Raw genomic sequence first — 21,796 nt, 5'->3', positions numbered from 1 at the left:
ACAGAGATGAGCCCAAATTGTGAGAATTCATCACCTGCCAGAAAAAAGATGAATATGCAGTGGGCCCAAAATAGAAATTCACTCGTTCCAGATGGTTTTAATGGTCTTGTAACACAAAAAAGCTTTTGCTTAAGAAATTGCTGTAGGTCATGTGCAATGGCTTATTTTAACACCATTGTTTTTCTTGTGGACTAAACGGGTCATGGGAATAAAAGTGGGACACAGACTTCATTTCTACCAGTCCAGCAGTAACAACAAGGCCATTGCCTTTTGAAGGCTGCTTGTGTCCCCGGTGAAATTGTTTTCCATGTGCCATACACAGAGAACCTGCCCAAGTGCCCCCACATCAGTAACTTAGTCAATGTACTGTAAGACTTAATTGCTGGTGGAACTACTGCTGAGGGTTTTGTTTTGTTTTTAATGAAAAAACCTCTGGGATAAAAAGTAGATGGTAGAACATTTTAACTTTATTACAGTCACAGTTATTTCAGTCTGTTTGGTGTTAGATTGCAAGCTGATACAATAGTTTAATATCTGAAGGTATCTTGACAAATAATTTTAAATAACTTTGTGAAAGAAGGGATAGTGTTGCAGACCCGGTAACAGGTGGGCAACAAAGAAGAGATAAGGTTGAACATTTATTAATATTACATGCTTTAAGTATTTTAATTTTCCTCCTCTCCATCATCATTAACAGGGCAGAATAAGTTGCACGGGAAGGCTGATGGTTCAGGCTGTAAATCAAAGAGGCCGCAGCCCTTGGACATCTCCTGGCCAGCCTCATATCAGAAGGTACTTTGTGTGTTTTTTTTCTTCTTTCAATAATATCTGTTTTGAAAAATTGCTATGATGAAGAACTTGATTTAAGAAGGTAAGGTAGCCATATGGCATACAATAAGAAACCTCACCTCTGCTAAAAAATATTTCAAAATGTGCACACTAAGAATTACAAGCACCCTCTGAAATGCCATGACTTTAAAGTATCTTTTATTCTGCCTGCCTCCTCCTCTCTTGGTGGTGTTCACTAACTACTCTCACGTCTCTCACGTTATACTGCAAGCTGTTAAGAAAGACATTGTCGCTTGCGTATTTTTTAAAACATCTCACCTGGCTAGGATTCTCTTGGGACCCTATACTTTCTGCAGCTTTTAGTAAGCATTCGTTTAAAGAAACAGCAGAAATAACTGCAAGCCACGTCGTTTATTAGAGTTGCATTTGAAATGTTTTAGTATTTTGGTGATTTCAGTTTAGGTTCTTACAAGGAATTATGAGTCGGATATAAAATATTAAACTTATCTTTGGTGAGGTTTACAATTATTCATATACAGAGCTTTGGTTTATGTTTTTGGACCATATAAGGGAATTTTCCCTTCGAATACTTCTTTATTTTTCATTTCCCAAAGCATTTATGAGGCCATTAAGCACAGCCTAGACATCTTCAGACGATACAAAAAATTCATTTTGGTTACCCAAACAGAACTGCTTTCAACAGAGTATAGGGGCTCTGGTTCAGTTGCCATAACGAGGCATGTGTTTTGCTTAATGGTCACGCAGGCCAGAGAAGCTCAATGTTGCCTAATTATGACACGTAGAATAGGTGTAACTCCTTTACATCTGTGTGCAGCAAAGAAACTCACATTGCTCATGCAGTAGTGGTAGTAGTTATGTGCTGGAGAACTGTACGTAGAAGAACCTGGTAACTAGGAAGTGTCTGGATTTTAAAGATCTCATCAATCTTCTGTCCTGACCAAACGGGGCTTCCCACAGCCTTGAAAGTGCTTCCCAGCACCTCCTGGGGAGGCGTTCCACCAGCCCCCTCCCGTGCCTCAGGTCTGGGCCTGTTGAGCTCAAAGCGCTTGCTGGGGCAGGAGGGAATTTCCTGCCACCGCTGCGTTGTGAGAACAGCCCAAAAAAGCTACGTCTGGTTGGCGTGGCCTGTCCGGTAAATAAGACACACTACACCTGCAAATAATAGGTAAAAATGAAAAGTCTCTGATAATCCATGAAGGAAAAAAATGCCACGAAGAGTCAGGTTTCAGCGGAATTAGTCAATGCATGGTGGTGAGAAAGGGGAAACGACTTTAAAAATGGGGAATGGAGAAAGGAAAATAGGTAAGGGCAAGGCAACACTGAGCAGCGACACTTCTCCTTTCTGGAGGATAAAGTGCAGATGGATCTCTTTCGGCAACAGGCAAAACCCAGGGGTAATAATGGGGAAGGCTCCTTTTGCAGTCTTGCTAAATGCAATTGAAATCCAAGGCCACTTACAGCTGGTATTTTGCTTTTTAATTGCTGCAAGCACTCAGGTGCCACTAGAGCTTTAGACGGGTGTCCAGTAAAGTAATGAATTATAAACCGGAGATTTCCATACAGCAGTTTAATTAAAATTAGGGCAATTACTGGGAATTCTTATTTCCTGTACAGGAGGTCTGTTTCTGCTAAGCATTCAGCACAGTGCTATTTCTGTTCAGCAGCTTTTCCCACTACTCCCATCGCCCCGTTCTCCCCGAGACTGATGAAATTCGAGCATGTAACACATTCCTATGACAGACTCCCACCATCAGCTTCTCTCCTGTAGCATACCACAGTGCTGCGCTCCCCCCTATGCTGTATGATTTGTCACGCATATTTCTATACACTTTTGATAAGTAATACTCCTGTGGCCTTACAGTGTTTTTTTTCTGTAAGCTTTTTTTGCTTCACGGCAACAAAAACGTTTTTACAAGTGTAATTATTATCTTAATGAACTTTATGACGTGTTACACTGTTGACAGGCTTTTTCCTGAGGTATTGTTAATCTCCTACTGAACGTGTTCTGGCAGAAGAGCTCTCTGGTTTTGTTGTCTTCACTACTTTGCAGCCGTTTTAGACCATTTAGAACTTTCTAGTTGTCTTTTTGTTTTTAATGTCATATTTTTCTGAAATTTGCTTAGCTTGCAAAAATGACCTTCTTAGCATTCTTCTGGGGATGAGGTTTTGAATTACCTGAGGTGTACCAAGCTTGGTAGACATCATGGTGCTCAACACTGCAGCACCCAAGTGGTGTTGAGTGCTCTTGCAAGAGCACTGCAGCCACAGCCCCAAACAAATCATTTTAAAATGCATGGGATTCAAGGAAGATTGAAAAAAAAAATGCATTCCTATTGCCCCTGCTCTCAATTAGAGCATTGATTTAAACTTGATCTCCTTTATCCCAAATTTGTGATGATTATCACGTGGTCTGTCATGAAGTGTTCCCCAGCTTGCTAGTGTGCACTGTGCCACACCACCCTGCAGAGTCTCCCCGGACACATTTAGACCATGATGTCAGCACTGCTGCAAGTTGCTGCACAGTTTAATGCCCACATTGCAATTCTTACTGAACCTGCAGCTAATCCAAGGGTATTCCTGCCTATTGCGCTTCGTCATTCCTAGACATCTCAAGTACTTGGCTCTTTTCATTTCTTTTCCTTTATTTTTTTTTTTTAACCACAACAGGTTTTAGAATAAAAGTAAATGGTTTCACCTCTCAAGGTTAAGGCTTAAAAGCCATCTGCAATTTTAGGGGTAAATTTATAAAGAGGCAAGAAGAAATGCATTCTTAATTTCTGACACTAGACCAAATAGCATGCTGATTTAGCTTTCCTTTCAAATCTGTACTTTAAAAAACCTAGTTAAGATTCAAGAAAATACTATCATTAAAAAACTGCTTTAATGACAAACACTTAGCCTCTTTATTTTCCACTTCATCTGGTGTAATTTTTTCCCCCCTGCTTTGATCAATGCTGCCATTTTGCAGCTGCAGCAGTGAGGCGGTGGTTTTCAGAAGTACTTTCACGCTTCTATGGTGCTAGTTAACCTACTTGGCTCAGCCTCACAAGGCACTGAGAAACACTCGTCACTTGGACCTTTAAGTAAGTTGTCCTCTTAAAAGCAGTACCTAACCTTGAGTAGCTTGCACTTGACTAGATACCATCATTTCTAGCAGGTCTTACAGAACTAATTACCAAAAGATATGAACATAGCTTTTTTTAAAAAAAATTACCCATCCATCTTTCAGCCCAGCTGCATGCGTATGAGGTATGTGTATTGGCAAAAATGGTTAGGGACTCGCCAACTAGAACAAAACATTGCTTGTGAGCTGCAAAGCAGGAGCTATTGAAGGAGCTGTGGGCATGCCCAATGGCAAAAAAGTGAGGTGCTTCAGAGCTGGCTTTAGACATCTGAAAAGCTACGTAAGCATTAAATGGGGAAAAACTATCCAGAGCGTTACATTTTAATACACAGAATTTGCTATACAGCCTTTGGTGGTGCAGAACAAGAGAAGATGAAAAATAACCAAGTGTGATGTGAAGAGGCTCTTCTCCACTGAGATGAGTTAGCTTTTAGCTGCTGTTGTTTTCTGAAAGGTAAACATAATTAACAAACAGCACACGCATCGTCTGCTGTAATCAGCAACAGTGAAGGGTTTAAACGCACAAGACGCTAGAAATGAGGAACTGAAGCTGTGCGCTAAGGTTTGCCAGCTTCTTTTATTTGTATTGCAGTGATTTAAAGACTAAACAAAATGTACTCTCGTGTATAAATATATGATTATTACAAGTATTCTGTAGCAAGATTGCTGTCTAGATGTTTCTAGATACTTCTGATTTAGTGAAAAAAAATAATTTACCTTTATTTCGTGTTATTTCAAGACCACGATCTCGATCAAGGGACAGTGGTGATGAAAATGAACCAATTCAGGAACGATTCTTCCGGCCTCATTTTCTGCAGGCTCCTGGCGACATGACTGTTCAAGAAGGAAAACTGTGCCGAATGGACTGCAAGGTAAGCGTCAAGCAAAGGACAGCAGCTACCTTTCCATAACCTTGGCTGAGTCAAAAAAAACAAGTTAGATAAGATTTTTTTTTAATGCTATTTTACCTATTTGCAGTATCAATGGGATAATTAATCTTGCTGCTTATCAGCAAAAGTTGACAATAAAAACTTGCTCCAATGAAATGGCTGCAGGCAAATCTTACAGCTAACAGAAAGCTGATTTTTAGAGTTGAGCTATGTTGGGGTGGGGGGGGAAGCAGCAAACACCATAAAGACAGTGCTTTTCCATTTTAAGTCCTTTTACCACTTCAGTTTCGATCCCCTGTTAGTTTCAGACAGTCTAATCTTGATTTATGACTTTGCCTTGCGGAATTAATTAAGGCTTGGACTTCTTCTGTTTGCTTTCTGCTGATACATCTGGGAGAAGCTGTTTGTTTTTGAGCAGTACCCCCAGCAAGTGGCATGGCTTTCAGCAGTGCCGGACTCGTTCACACAGTCCAAGCATAAACTAGTGCAGGCAGTGCTGTCACTAGGTTATACCTCAGTGCAATGGAATTTAGAGTTCAATAAGTAGTCAGCTAACGTCTTTTTGTCTGCAAGTTTTCCACAAGAAATTAATTCAGAAAGGAGTATCTTTTTATTCCACATGAAGAGCAAACAATGAAAAATGACAAAAGGTGTCACCCTGCCTTTTGTTTTGCAATGTATTATTATTTAGATTCTAGTGTATCTAAACACCGATCTGTTTTCAGTCACACCCATAAGACATCACGGAATTCAGGGAGTTGGCCAGAAAGTAAGTAAATTAATACAACCGAGTCAATGTGTAATGCAGGGTGGAATTAGTAAATCTTGTGGTACACCTGCACTAGCAAACAATCCCCAGCTCCTCTGAGGTAACAAGTCAGGACTCCTCCAGTGCTCTGCATGGCTAACAGTTTCCCACTGTTCTGTTCACACCAAAGGTTAGCGGGTTACCAACTCCCGATTTAAGCTGGCAACTTAATGGAAGGCCCATTCGTCCCGATAGCTCACACAAGATGCTGGTGCGTGAGAACGGCGTGCACTCCTTGATCATAGAGCCCGTCACGGCTAGAGATGCTGGGATCTACACGTGCGTTGCCAGCAATCGAGCTGGTGAAAACACATTCAGCCTGGAGCTCGTCGTTGCAGGTAATGCCTTCGTGCTGAGCGCTGCAAGAGGAAAAGCGAAGTGCTGTCAGATGATGTGGCTGAGGGGCAGGGAGCTAAGGCGGGGGAAGCGTGCAGTAACGGGACTGCAGCACACGTCTGGGCGGCACGGTTACGTTCCGTGTTGGCCAGGGCTGGCTGGCACGTAACCTTCGGGCACGCATGTAGTGACGAACAGAGGGCTGTGAGCCTGAGGGACAGCTGAGGCCACAAACCAGACTTCACCCCAATGTGCTTCTTATTGGCAGTTTGTGCAGAGCTGTATCTACCTCTGGGTTGCTAGCATGATGTGATTTGTGTATTTCACAGGATGTGAGATTAATGCCATTCCATCCTTCTGGCAGAGCACTTCCTTCTATAATTAAAGGCTCATCCTTTTATGGAGTATGAACGCGCACTGTTTAACAAGCACGGTGCAGCCAATTAATCTCGTCTTCATGCTCCACAAAGGTTCTCCTGGGGGCCGGGGCGGGGGAGGAAAACACTCAGCTCTATTAGAGCTCACTTCTCCTTTATTAAAATACTGGTGTGGCTGTTGTCTTCAGAGGAATCAGGGTTGGACTTTGTGATTAATGAAGACAACACTTAAGTTTCCTGCCACTTACGTTTTTCATTACTGTTCTTTAGCATGTTGCTGAAAGAAAAGCTCACGTTTTAAAGACTAGTGTCAACATTTCTGCGATTTTTATTTCCACAGCTAAGGAAGTACACAAAGCACCTGTGTTTATAGAGAAACTACAAAACACAGGCGTGACTGAGGGATTTCCAGTGCGACTGGAGTGTCGAATCTCGGGGGAGCCATCGCCTCAGATATTTTGGAAGAAAGAGAATGAGTCACTCACACACAGCACTGACCGAGTGAGGTTAGTATGATTTACAGTAATCTCATCATGCATCACTTCAATAATGGTTGATCCTGTAATGCAACCGAAAAACTAGAAGATAAGAGTGCTTTGGGTGAACAGCAGGTCATAAATATTAACTAGTTATTGTAATACCGTTTGACATTTATTCAAACTTGTAGCCAGCATGGTGGCTGAGCTAGAATTAAAATGTTAGCTTTGTTTTCCAGCCTGGGACTTGAACAGCTATCTTTGCACTTAAAGCACTGTGTAGTGGTCTCTTCTCTCTTAGAACTAAGACTTAGCTTTACTTACAAGCCCAGGTTCTCTGCAGTAAAATTTCTCTATCTGCTGCTTAGCAGAAACATTGATACTTAACTCTGCTGTGTATTAAGCAAAAGAGCTTTCCTGAAGGACAGTACTGGGATAGCTAAATATCCATACCAGTGCAAAATCGTAAGACAGAAGTAGTGGAGACACTAACGCTCCATCTCTTCCTTCTCCCCGCTCAGTATCCTGACTGGTGGGAGCTGATGTGTGCTCCGTGTGGCCCAAAGTTTATTTATGCCCACTCAAGTGGATCTAACTCCATGAGACAACTGAGGGTTTTAAAATTTTACAAGAGGTAAATGCTTTATGCAGGGCTTTATGCAGACTTTTCTCCAGCATGTAGTAAATGCTAGTTCAAGCAGAGTAATTGTGCAGCATCTCACTTCTGCCTCCTTCATTCTTCAGCACGCCATTTTCCCATGCTCCCTCTGGGAACCAAGGCAGCTAAATGCTGAACCCAACTCTGCTACTACAGCATGTGCGTGTCTCTGAATCCAGCTATGAGTTAGTGCTGGCCCTTAAATCCCCAAAATCATCTTTATGTAGAAATACTATAAGGACAGTGGGAAAAATGTCATTATATAACTTTTTTTGGATTGTAAAATCTTTAAGTTTGTCACCAGCATTTGATTGCATTTTGTAAAAACACTGAAGAACAATTTTAATATAAACGTTTTAATATAAACATTGTAATATAAAAACTTTGATATAGTATTTAATATAATACTTAAAATTAATATAAAAAGGAACTCATTACTGATATGACACTAATAAATTCTTGGGTCTTCAAAGTAACTACAAATATTTCAGTACCTCGTTCCTCATGTGAAATCTGTCGTCCTTTCCCCACAACAAAGTCTGGGTAAGTTCTGACATCCCCACTACGTCGATGTGACTTCCAGATGTTGTAACCTGTAATTCTGAAAGAGAAATTGCTGCATGTGGTTTTGCTTTTTAGTTTTTCAATACAGGATATTAAACTGCCAAATTGTGGAGCACATTCAAGGTTTTATTTCCAACTTGCTAATTTCAGAGGAAGTTTTATATTAATTAGAAGTGGACTACAATTAATTATAACTAGGATTGGGTCTGTGTACAAGGACATTTAAAAACAGTCTACGCAGGTTTGCAATTCAAATTGTAATTTTCTACTTTTCTTTTGTTTAGCATGCACCAGGATAACTATGGCTACATCTGCCTGCTTATTCAGGGAGCTACAAAAGAGGATGCCGGGTGGTACACCGTTTCAGCTAAGAACGAGGCTGGGATTGTGTCTTGCACTGCCAGGCTGGATGTTTATAGTAAGTGGCTTCCTTTTTCATGATCATATTGATCCCCCAAAAGCAATAGTTCTCCAAGTTTTGGTTTGTTCGCAGAATGGTTTACATGGGTCTCTTTTTCTTTTGTTTATAGTTTCTCCTCAATAATAACGATCCACATCAAGACAACAAATGCTCTGTCAAAGTACTCCCACCATCTTTCAGATATCTAAAGCAAAACGAGCATGCATGCTTTCTATTTTTGCTTAGTATATTATAGCTAATTAACAACAGATAACGGCATGATAACATTAATTTTGTGGATCATTATTACTGTTGCTCTGCTAGCACTTCCCTAACCTTTTGTATTCTTTTATCCATTAGTCTGTAATACACGGGTGACTACCAGAAGTGTAGTAGATGTAGTAGTAGTAGCCTTTCTGCTTAATTATTCAGTTTGTTCCAAAGCAGCCCCTTGTACAGTGACCATTTTCTTAAACTAAAATCCATTACCAGTCCTCATAACAAGAACAAAGGAGATGAGAAAATTGGAATAGTAAACAATAGTTTCAATGACTTGTGAATTACAAACTCCGCTCAGCATTCTTCTGCATACAAGGGGTGGCAATGATTTATTTTCCCAAACAACAACCAGATCATTTCTTTTCCTGACCAACAACCATCCCTAGAACAGGCCTGTCACTGTAATATTAGTGCACAGACATTAATACCTTGCTGTTGCCCTTATCAATCATACAAAGAAAGGTAGAAAGCAAAGCCAAAAAGGCAAAGGAACAAACAGATACTTGATTTTTACTAACGACATTTGATGGTGAAACTAGATGCTGAGAAAAAAAAAAAAACAAAAACAAACAAAAAACAAACAACAAAAAAAAAAAAACACCAAGGAATGAAACAAACTTACCTTTGATGTGATGCTTCTCAGCTGCTCAGAAATTAGTTATCTCCTTCACAAAGGGTTGATTGTGCGTCTGGTACGCTTTGTTGCAGAGGTCAAGATGTCTAATTTTTTTTTCTTTCCTTTTAATCTGTAGCTCAGTGGCAACAACAACCTCAGACAACCAAGCCAAAGAAGGTGCGGCCCTCGACCAGCCGATACGCTGCACTTTGTGACCAAGGACTAGACATCAAAGCAGCTTTCCAGCCCGAAGCAAACCCAGTCCACCTGACAATGCAGTCTGGTTTGGTAGAGAGCGATGATCTGTAGACCCGAGCTGCCATTTCCATCATTTTCTTTCAAAGCAGAAACACTGAAAGCCATTGCCTTGACCAATGATACTCCTATGTCACTTTATGCAAAGGCAGACACCTTCAAGTACGAAAGATAAACGACAAACACAATAACCATATATTCCTTTTTCATTATACCAAATTAGAAGAATAGGTAGATTATTAATAGAAATGTACACATTGCACAACAGATCACGTTCACCGATTCCTTATACCTAAGTTGCTTCAGCTCTTACGAATAACCCTTTTCATAAAGGCCAACCTGCATCAGTGAGACAGATTTTTCAGAAGAAAACACTATTTATCACTACTTGTCTTCGTAAGCCGTAAGTAGATGCTACACAACCTTAATGGTGCGAGACATTTTATTTGAGGCCATTAGATCACAAGCAAATTAGAATGTATGGTTATCTATAGCTCTGAAATGGCAATGCATTCTGATAGCTACAGTGAACAAGTGCAATATTGTAAGAAAAAACAGGAAGGGACAAGGAAAAGAAACGTAAGCAAATGTTGTAACTCTAAAACCTACTTTTTATTCTACAGTGAAAAAAAAAAAACAAAAACCTTGCCTTAAGTGCCGTTAGTATGGACAATTCTATAAAGCAACATTGATGCCATAATTTAAGTTCTTTTGTATTTTTCCTTTCTGCCACCTAGGAGGAAGCTTACGTAAAACATACAGCAAAGATTACTTAAGCGTAAGTAATTTAACTTCTTCAAGCTAATGAAGAAAAAGAGCTGACATGTCATAAGTCTACTCCAGACTATAAATCTTAGTTACTAGAGGAGAAAAAAATGCCGGCAGTACGAACCAGTGCAGTAGGTTACTGCAAGTGGTGGGAGGGGGCCAGGGCAAGAGGTTGAAACTCTGCGGATTTCCCGAGGACAGCCTGTGACCTCGTAACGCTCCCATGGAAGAGTCTGAAATTCTAAGGTGAGCTGAAAACTAGGGAACGTACGTATGGGACGTCTGACTGTTTAGAGCTTGTGTAACGCGTATGAGGATTTTAGAAATGCATAGTAAGTGAGAAATGGGTTGAGACTGCAATAGGAATTCCAATGAAAAGTATACACCATAGGTGAGAAGCTCGCATATCTGAGGAAGCAGAAAATGAAGATGGACAAAAGCACCACCACAGCGTGCGCCATTTTTTCTCCTTAACATAACACAGCATATGTCTTTGGTGGACTTTTTTTTTTTTTTTTTTTTTTTTTTATTATCCTCCCTATTGTAGGCAAACTACAGCTCTTTAAATGGGTGCAGTCTGTGCACAGTAGATGAAATGCCTTAAAGCTACTTATAGAATGCAAGGCAAATCCACATCAAACTGGAGCCCTACCTAGTCAGACCTGATAAGGTAGTTTTAAATTAGAACCAAATGAATTTTGGATGAGGGGGAGGGAGGGATGGAAGAATTACTAGACCTGACAAGAAAAATGAGCATTTGATGGTACGAGCATACTTTGCTATGAAAGGAAAACACTGTATTCCTTATATGAAGCACATATATGGTATCTTTCATTATTTATAATAAAAGCGTTGAAATCTTTTATCTCAGTTCAGTTATTCAGAAGTCCTGTACTTAGTTTTTTTTTTAATTTTGTAATTGTGTACACCATATATTGCATTACTGCTATACGTGTATTGCTTTGTAAGTACACAAAGTTTGTTTTGTTTTTAGTGACTAATAAACCTTAGCACGTAAGTTAGTACTATTCTGTGCAAGCTGGTGCAGGATATGACCAGTGCTGGGGATCGTTACTCTAAATTAATGTCATAGTCCGTCATATGGGAATAATCTGATTATATTCTAGAACAAGTATGTCATATCATTTGCCAAATTTTTCACAACTGTGACATGCTAATTTACTTTTTTTTGTTTAGCTTCACTAGCATTATTTTGCCACCTTTTATTTGTATTTATAAAAATGTACTATCATTACTTTGGATTGTTGTGCTGGTATAATGTGGGTTTAACATCAATAAATATTACACAAATAGAAAGCTTTGCTTCTGGTGAGACTATTAACTGTGTCACTACAAGATTTAGAAATTTAAATGTTATGAATACAGATGAAATGAGGGCTATACGAAACATCTACAGCTGACTACAATGTGTTTGTTTATCATAATGCTGCCCTTGTGACCCTAAATCTTGCTAAACAAAACAGGAACATGACCCTTAAATTCTGAGATACTTCTGCACAATGGAAGTACCTGAAGATGCTTTTTTCACAAGACACGACAAAAGGTGTAGTTTTAATATCTAGTAATTGCTATATGACATAACCAACAACTGATTCTAAGTAAAGGGCACCATGCAAGTGCTGTTAACTTGGTTTAAGAACAGAATTCTGAAAAGGTAGCAACAAAATTAAGCAAAAAAAGTGTTAAGACTTACATGTAAAATCCTGAATGTTAACTAGCTTCAACTTCTCTCCTTTCTGCACAGAGATATGGGGAAAGCTGTAAGATAATCAATTTTTTCTTTTAGGTTTACATTGTAAGCACTGATCACTACAAACAATTATCAGCAATTGAGTGAGTACTGATGTTAATGACCTACAACTGAAGTCTATGGAGTTGTCTGCTTACAGTAATTTTGGGTTTGGCTGAGAGTGAAAAACTCAGACTGCTCTTGTGAGCTAGTTAAGATGAGGTCATCATCACTTTTTGCCTCTGTATATATGTACACATACACACACTTATGTAGTAAATCACATCTCTAAGCAGCAAAGTTGTTTTTATGAAAACATTCAGCAGTGCTGTTACTTAGTTACTGGGACTGTTTGGGTTTACAGTTCAGAGATACAAGTGTGGCACAAGAAAAGTGACATACTTTTCAAGCCAAAAAAATTGAATTCTTGGAAGCATCAAAGTAACTTTCAGCATTTTACTCTCCCTCCACAAACTCCAAAGGCAGACAGTATTATGTGAAAGCGTACTTTTAACGCTTTATTGGGGGGGGGTTGGAATTCTAACCTTTTGTAAGACTGCAAGTTTAGCTATGGGAAGACTTCCAGTTATTTAGGAAGCTGATCAGTCTAAGGCTCGATACACCATTCTGGATGCTGACAAAAACCCCTTTCAAGCACCAAGAGTGACGTGCAAAATTCCACATGCATGAAGGGTTTTTTGTTTGTTTCCATTTCATAGCATACCTTAATACAGCATAAATGTTTATCCTGCAATTTCATGACAACAGCAACTAACACTAAAAAAAGTTTCCACCTCAGCCAACTGGAGGTTGGGGATCAAACCAAATTACAGTCCAGCATGAAGCCCCACCTGATGCACTGTACATGTAGTTTCAGTCTCTGTTACCCCTTTCAAAGGTCATTTTCATTCATTTTGTATGCTAATAAATGCCTCGATTCCCCAGATAGGGGGAACTGCACCCTGAGCTCTGCAAGCAACCCAAACAGATGTAATATATGAGTATGCCGTGAGCTCATATTACCCACCATGTAGTGGTGCTAGGATAACCAGCTATGGCTGTGTGACCCATCTGCCAAACCCACAGTTTGGAGTGTAGGTAAATTAATGCACAGTTTGGAAATGCCTCCTCAGCTTATGCATGTTTACAACATACTCATGCCTCTGCCTCACAGTTCAGCTGTACACGCAGGCACTAGAGCCTGCTCACATTTTAGCTAGTTCTCCTGACCAGGCCAAAAGCAAAAGCCCCTTCCCAGCACAGCATTTCTATTTGAACAGAACTGTAAGCACGTAAACCACATAAGTCAGATGAAAACACACCTCTGGTCCCAAGAACTTTACAATCTATTCCACACAGCACACAGTATTCTTTAATGTGTCTTAAAGCTAGGAACTGTAATACAAAATTAAGCTACAATTTGAATTTTAACATTGTTAATACATAAAATAATCCCATACTGCACTCAGTCTCTAATAAAATGTGTTGGAAACATAATGCTCAACTCACATTTACAGCAAAAAAAACAGATCACAAGAGGCAGTACCTGTACAGCCATGTCAGCAGCTATCAGGAGGAGGATGAACGATCTTAAATCCAACACTAGGGAAGAGAAATTCTTCCTTTATAAAACAACTGCACTGCAAATAGGTAAATCCTGGGGAAGGGTCAAGCCTTGCAATCGCTGTCACTCACAGTCCAGTTTTGTAGTAGCAGAAACAGGCCAGAAAACAGCTGCAGAACAAGAAAAAAAATCACTAAAAAAAAACAGCACATGGCCACTAGTCAGAATGATTACATCATTTACAGCAGGAACACAAATATCACACTGAATGGATTAGGGTGTTGTTTTTTTTTTTTTCTGTTTTTTTTTTTTTTTTAATGATTTTTTAAACCTGTAACTAAATACATTGTCAAGCTTTTTTTTTGTGATCTCTTTACCCAGAAATCATGTAGCTATTGTACAAAGATGAACCTGGGGTACAACAACGGATTGCCAAGGCCAGGACCCTTACATGTTACTGCACAAGGTGTTAAAATTATTTATTTCATATAATTATTATATAATTTCCCATACAAACAGGTAACACATCGCTATCCTGTTGGAGGTGAAGAACTAATGGATTTTGATTTTGGTGATTTTTTTTTACATGCAGTATTTGTCCAAGCAACCGCTAAAGTTATTTGTAGAAAAGTGCCTGTCTAAAAGCAAGCCTGTTTTACCACACTATTCCATAGTATAATGTACCACACTACTTCTAATTATCAACCCACTTCTTCCTACAATACTTTAGAATCAGAGTCATTGAACATTTTTTGTCAAACACAATCTACTATAGAAGTTTTACCTTTCTCAAATTCAGGATTAGCTTAAGCTGTACAATCCCTGAGCTTTTATTACTTCACATAATGTGTAATAATAAAAAAAAGCAAAATAAAATGTAATTCTAACCATACAACCGTTCGTAAAGCCAAACATCTTGAACTGTACGTGAATGCTGTCATTTGAGGTATGCAACAGCAGCAGCTTTCAAGAATTTCACTATGAAAAGCTCCAGATCCACTTTCCACTTGGAAAAAAAAAAAAAAGTGTAATTGCATAACATAGATTTCCAAATCTAAAAATAGCATTTTAATACTAAATAGGTTCAATTACTTGTTTCACTCTAGTGTGTTGTACTCAAAGAGCATAAAACAGATACAAAGCCTCAATAGAAGTAATAGAAGAAGACTTAATAGAAGCTTTCACAGAAGAATGAAGTAATTCTTAGCTTAATAAACACGTATTCCCTTCCAAGCATTTTTTTTTCGGAGCACCAAATCCATTAAACAACCAACTCTGCAAAAACAAAACAAAGCTTTAATTTATTTGATTATTAGTGTTTTCTTGCAACATACAAAAAACAGTGTAAGAAAGGGCAAAGCTACCACTACTAACTGTCAACACTATAATTGAAACAACAAATTTCTGGTCATCCTATGCATCCTAAAAATGGAGATGGGTTGATAGTGTTTCTAATCACTAATTCCTAGGACAAACACATCAGTTATCTGTCTTTGCTCAGGGCAACGACGAAACAAAAAGAACATAGCACCTTAAGTGGGGGGAAAAAACATGTTGATGACCAATGCATTTCCACAGCCCTTGCTTCAGAGTTCAGATTAGTCTGGTCTGATTTTGGCAGAAGTTAAGTCAGAATTCAGAACCAATGTTATGCTCAATGTGGAAACCTGAGGAAGCTTACACAGAGCATTACTAAGCAGTTACTACAACAGAAATCTAGTTCCTTCTTACAAAGAATAATACTGTAAGGGTAGCTCAAATGAAATGTCCTTTTTAAGAGGCAAAACTAAGTTCGCTAATTATGCAATGCAAGTAGCTGCTCCTAAATACTTCTCATTAAATAACTTCTTATGATCAGAACTCACCTCACGTTAATAATCTGGTACTTTTCGCTCTCGCTGAAATGGAAGGATGCCACCTTGATTAATCCGCGAGCAGTACGGGCACATGATAAGCATTCCTGAAAGCCAGATAGCACAGGCATGGTCATTAGAAAGAACGCACCATGGTGCTAACAGAAATGATGATTTTACAGAAAACATAGTGAACAGCTTTGCAGAAACATGCAGTAAATTGCTCACCCATCTAATATTTACTGATAAACAACACAGCTTTGCCATATAGTGGAAGGCTTAGCATGACCTTCACTCTGGTGTGCTGAAAATTATGGTGAACTATAAAACTACATGTGGGCTCCATTCCATATGCCCTCCGATAAGAGCTACAAGAATACACAAAGAATGGATGCAGTTCCAGTCTACTGCTGGCAGAGCCATCTCATGATCGAAATTCATGCTTATAGATAGACTAAATGGCCTCTACATAAAGCACATGCTGTAACTACTGTTTCTTTTTCCTAAAGCTGCAGGAAGCTTTCAGTAGAACAATACAAGCTAGCCAAAAGAAAGAAAAAAAAAAAGAAAAAAAAGGATAAAAAGTCACACAGACAACAGCAGAAAGTAAAACACATTTTAACAGGTCTTTAACATTTGGGTGGAGATGTCTTTAAAATACAGTTTCCAATGCAGAGGTAAAACATACTTCCAGTGCACTTCGAATTTGAGATACAGAGCTGTGAGATTTGTAAATCAGAATTCACAGAACATCAAACTGCTTCACTAACATACATCAGCAATACCATATAATCCCTTTGCAGTTTCCTCTAAAGCAATTGTTCCAAATGATGCAGCAACTTCAAACCCATCAGCATGATACGCATGCAAGGCCACCTAAACAGTGTCTGCCAGCAGCCTGGGAAACGGTAAGCTCCATCCCTGCAGCTCCATTGGCTCAGAGGGGTGTTGGCTCAATGACACCTGCCCCCATGGCCCACTTACATCATTCTCGCTATACATGCCCACAGATGAATTCAAACATTTCCAATTATCTCTCTTTTCCCTTTAATCAGCCTTGCCTTTCTCTTCTGAAACGTGGTCTTGTGTTCTCATGAACTCATTGTACAATTGCTATCAGTTGAAAGTTTTGTGATCTCTGTTACCAAAACTTCAAATTTTAACATATTGCTAAGACATTAATGAACAAGACTAATAGTGGTCTCTATTTAGTAGTTAATGAAATGATTTAGAATGCAAGAAATTTAACTGCATGACTGAGTAAGCTCAGTAGATGGGACGTAACAACAAAAAATACAAATACCAGCAGCCCCTGAAAACATGTCAAAAACTACTCCAGATGCTTCTTTAAGGAGTGACTTTGTATTATGAAAATGAGACACCTATTAAGCATACTGACATGCAGTGCCTAGAAGATCCAAACTTGGGTATGATGATACCAGGTAGGATTTCATGTTTTTTCACTTGTATGTGTACAGGGCTTAGCTAGCAAGGATTTAGTAGTGGGGGAGCTGCAGGGGGGCCTCTGTGAGCAGAGCCTAGCAGCTGCCCCATGTCAGATCAGAGCCAGCTCCAGCTGCTCCAAAAGGGACCTGTTGCAGGCCAGAGCCAAGCCAGGGAGCGACACTGGTTGGGCCTCTGGAAGAGCAGAGTTAAGGAAGGAATAAAGGGGAGTGAGAGAGTGGTATGGTGGAGCTGGGCTGTCCGTTGGTGTGAAACCAGCACAGTATATAGTCTCAACATGTTTGGTATTATCATATCCAAACTGGCAATTTGTAGATTTTGGCAATTTACTGGCAAGTAGCCAAAGCAACCTTAGTTTTAACAACTAAGACAGAAATATTAGTTTTTATTTCAAAATATGAGACTATGCTGGTAAAGTACACCAAGGAAAGAAGAAGAAAAAAAAATCTATCAGAATTGGATCTGATGTATTTAAAAATAGAGTGGAAAAAACAGACTGTCAGTTCCAATGTTGTATTTCCATGAAATGAACCAGAAATATCACAGACTGTAAAAGATATGAACTGTTAATATGAAAAATAAAAGCATAAAATAATGGAACAGTTGTAGTCATAGTCATGCTGATCTAAAGATGCCGGGCACAGTACAGATAATATTTGTTACTAACTCGGCTACTAACTATCTACAGCAAAAAGAAGCCTTCAGCACATGAGCATATGGGCTGAAATTAAACATGTGTGGGTGAAAAAAAAAAAACGTAAAATTGGGCTTCAGCAGAGGTCTTACTTCTGAGGCACTAAGTAGAGCCAATGCTCTTCAAAGACTTCTCTCCACCACTACATCAGCCCCACCTCTTCAAACCAATTGATTACCTGAATTAAGTGGTGCATCTGATATTGGAAAGCTCAGTTTTCATCAGCTTTTCTTAAATGAACTATATCATGCTACAAAAAAAGAGGGAAAAAAAAGGCTCATGCTACTGCAACAGGCAATAGTCACCTCAGTTTCATGCAAAACAAGCTCTCACACTATCACACAGATCAAAGGAGGAAAATTTGTCCAATAGCTATAATCACTGCAGTGCATGTTTTAACTGTACTTAATGTACTAGGTCGAAAGCAGGGATTTAGATACACACTTTCTATTCAGATTTCACTGAGCTCAATATTGAAACCTTTTCCATTTTTAAAAATCACTCCTTACATCCACAAACAGTCCCCGTTATATGGTTTTGGATTTTACACTGTTAACAGTAATGCCAGTATCAACTTTGCATCTACACAAGTAATCCACTTCCCTGGAACTACATAGAGATATTAACCAAGTCCCCATGTAATAATGCCTTAGGATAGACTGCCCTCAGGAGGCTGAAAATAGATCTCTTCATGGGAAGAACACATGAACATTACACTCAGCACATATTATATACTTCTGTTACGATAAAAGAAAGATTGCAAAAGCAGTACAGTTCCTACTTACAAGCTGCAATATTAAAACCAAACAACTAAACAAACAAACAAACCACTCTCACCAACATTATGTTTCCTGTTAGAAGCATCTACTGATGATAAGCAATTGCAATGCCAACAAGGTAGGAAAAGCTTGATGTAGTCAGTTTACTACAGCAAGTTCTAAGTCACAAATATTTTTCTTAAGAGAGAAGCAGGAGAAGTAAGGCTTCAATGACTGATCAAGGAGGAAAAAAGAACACGATTTTTGAAAAAAATAAAACAAACAAAAAAAAACAATAGAAGAGGAAAGAAATTCTTTAGGAACTATGGAATAACAGGAATTTCTAAGAGTTCATTCTATACCAACACAGTAGCAGAATGGTGGTACTTAAAAAAAAAAAAAAAAAGATTATAAAGATTATAAGAGAGTTCTAAGCAATGTAGCAGGTGGAAAACATGAGTAAGAACGCGTACCTTCATTTTCAATAGCAAGAGAGTCACAAAAATTCTGCATGTCTAATAAGAGAGTGGACTGAAGTTTTCAAAATGGAAATAAGAGACCATGGTAAGTCAGTCAAGCATAGAGTCCTATTCAAGAAATGCGCACACACAAAAAAAAAAAAAAAAAAAAAATTATAAATAGCTTGGCATAAATGCTAGAAGCACATGATGGAAAACCTGAATTTTGTTTTTAATCAAGGACAGCGATGCAACAGGCATACCAGAAACTTGATGGAAGCAAGACAAATTAGGACATGATTCAAAATTATAGGAAAGTCATCAAACCTGATATCAATATATTAACTCATCAAATCAAACAGGGATTGAATTTCCAAGCCTAACAAGGTAAACACTGTTGTTCGACTGTATTATTACCACACAAACTAAGATGATGGCAGCAGCCATGACATCCTGCAGAATATCAAGGATTCTAAGGCCAGCAATGTAACTGTAATGAAGGATGGCAATTATCAGCAGGCTGGATAAATGTCACAGCAGAGATGCCAAGATTACATTCTTTTAATGCATGGTTGTTTCGTGCAGCCAATCAGCGACCCCCAGCTCTGGCTGTGGTCCCAAGACATGATTCAAAATGCTATTTTCAAAGACTGGCTATGTGATGGTAACTGACCAAGTTTATTAATAAAGACAGCAGTCCTCTACTGCAGACTTCCAAAAAAAGGAACAACATAAAGAAATATGTTAAAATGAAACCAAAAGGACAAGTCAAAAAATAAAATGCAAAAAAAGATGCAATGCAATGCATAAAGACAACACTGAGGTTGTATGCACTGAACTCTAGTATGAAGACTTTAAATACAGAAGCTCAAATTAAACAGGGGTGGGGGAAGCTAGCATGGGTTAAAAGCTACTAGAATGTAAAAGTCACCCTTCAGAAAAACAGTAGCCTAGCTTTAGAAGTCAAATGTCATTTGTCACTGAACACAAAGTTTACAGACAGCTCGGAGTTTAAAGGAATGATTTGCAAAAGCACATAAAAACTGAGCACCTTAGGAAAAGGTTCTTAGTAAAAAAGCCCCTGACCAAAATAAAAAGCCGAGTGCTCAAAGCAGGCAAGGACACAGAGAAAAAATCCCCAATCCCTGAACAAAACCCTACGTTAGTTTCTGGTAGCATGCAGGAACTTGGGTAGAACCTCAACAGGCAACTTGTTGGAAGTTTTACCCCTCAGAGAAAAACATCAGAAAGGTCAGGGCTGGGGCCTCTCTTGGATTCTTGACCACTCTTGGATTCTACATCAAATCAAGTAACTGCAGCCTTAAACTTTTTGGTTAAAACTGATCCATTATCAAATGAGTGGAGGCTGGCAAAAATGACACCAAGCTTTTCAGAACTTCGTAGGCAGAAGGATAACTCGTTTTTAAAGAAGATATTCCAGAGGGATCTAGGGAACTACATGCTACTTACTTATTTCTGCACATAGCAAACTGCCAAAAACTGTACTAAGGCACATAAACAGCAGGATAAACACACCAAGGAAAGTCAGTGTGCCTTTTGCACAGGAAGGTCATGTTTTATAAACATTTAAGAATTATTCTGAAGACTAAAAGACCATGTGAGTACAGAGATCTAGCTTACACAGCATGCTTGAAATTCTAAAATTCACATTCTCTTGCCAAAACTATTAAAGGTGCTGTGCTGTCAAGAGAAATAGCCATATTAGTAAGTTGCTTAAGGACAGAACTAACGGTCATACTTTTCTAAGGACATGGATCACCAAAAGAATCCCACAGACACCTATGTTGGGACTAGTAAAGTACAACCTGATTTCTCAGACAGCAATTTCCGAAGCCAACTAAATACATACATATGTTTAAATATATATGTGTGTATATATATATATATATGTGTGTGTGTGTGTGTGTGTGTGTATATATGTGTATATATATATGTAGAATCACAGAATCACAGAATCACAGAATTTCTAGGTTGGAAGAGACCTCAAGATCATCGAGTCCAACCTCTGACCTAACACTAACAGTCCCCACTAAACCCCACTATATATATACACACACACTTCTCAGAGTAGTTTTACAAAGTAAACCATGAGAAGGATTATTTCTTTTAAATAGTTTTCAGTTCTCATTTCCATGTTTGAAGAAAAGAGAAAAAAAAGGTCTTTTAAAAATATTATTTTAAAGCTACAACACTTCAGTCTGGTCCTATATCATATTTAGTAACAAAAGTAAAAAAAAATAAATAATAATAATAAAATAACAGTGTGTGCATTGCAATGTTTTCAGAAAATTATTTAGCAGCACATTGTTAAATTCTTCTAAAGGTATTAATCCAGGTTTTAATCATAAATATAAACTCAGAATGTTATTGCTAATAACTTAATTAACAGTTCCCTTATTAAACAAAATAGTAACAATAATTACAGTCAGAACTCACTAATAGGGAATTATTTTTAGTCTAAGTTTGGTTTCTGGTCAAGATATGTCACACAGATTTAGCTTGTAAAATCCTAAGGAGAGGCATGGGCAGCAACCAAGTCACTGACAGATGATTGCCTGACTAGTAAAAACAGGAGTCCCAGCTGTCCTTTTTCACCTTCAGCGCCCTCTGAAAAAAAATCAGCTATTCTCTGACCAGCTCTTCCTATCAAAGAGAAACATAATTAGCAATTATAGTTTTGGTGCAAAGACACATGAGGTAACTTTTCACAGCATCTTAACACTATGTCTCATCAAAGAGGTATCAGTAGGATAAGGCCACCTGAAAGGCCTACCTTTCAGATGCCAAAGTGAGTAACACAACCCACTGTCAAACACCCTGGAAATAAAACCATTCCTTGTATTATTTCTTAATACATACCTGCAAGAAGCTTG

The 21,796-nt window shown here is 38.6% G+C and overlaps 1 protein-coding gene and 1 long non-coding RNA gene across 4 annotated transcripts in view; one reads left to right on the top strand and one right to left on the bottom strand.

Annotated features, from left to right (window-relative positions):
* The window catches only part of PALLD (palladin, cytoskeletal associated protein), a 149,499-nt gene extending 138,644 nt beyond the window's left edge, over window positions 1-10,855 (top strand). For all 3 annotated transcript variants that reach the window (XM_032186775.1, XM_032186774.1, XM_032186776.1), the window contains 6 exons: window positions 698-792; window positions 4,674-4,806; window positions 5,763-5,970; window positions 6,686-6,851; window positions 8,328-8,461; window positions 9,475-10,855. In XM_032186775.1, coding sequence (XP_032042666.1) covers window positions 698-792; window positions 4,674-4,806; window positions 5,763-5,970; window positions 6,686-6,851; window positions 8,328-8,461; window positions 9,475-9,647 — 909 coding nt within the window. In that variant the 3' untranslated portion in view covers window positions 9,648-10,855. The remainder of the gene's footprint in view (window positions 1-697; window positions 793-4,673; window positions 4,807-5,762; window positions 5,971-6,685; window positions 6,852-8,327; window positions 8,462-9,474) is intronic.
* Window positions 5,873-9,571, bottom strand: LOC116488836. Its single transcript, XR_004253221.1, has 3 exons — window positions 9,345-9,571; window positions 7,974-8,080; window positions 5,873-5,991 (listed from the first exon to the last, which is right to left on the bottom strand). It is a non-coding gene; the product is annotated as an uncharacterized LOC116488836 (long non-coding RNA).
* Window positions 10,856-21,796: the final 10,941 nt, after the last annotated feature.

Source organism: Aythya fuligula, chromosome 4 (genome assembly GCF_009819795.1).
Source record: "Aythya fuligula isolate bAytFul2 chromosome 4, bAytFul2.pri, whole genome shotgun sequence".
Lineage (NCBI taxonomy): Eukaryota > Metazoa > Chordata > Aves > Anseriformes > Anatidae > Aythya > Aythya fuligula.
The sequence above is the reverse complement of the archived record's forward strand: the minus strand, read 5'-3'. Positions and strand labels throughout refer to the sequence as shown.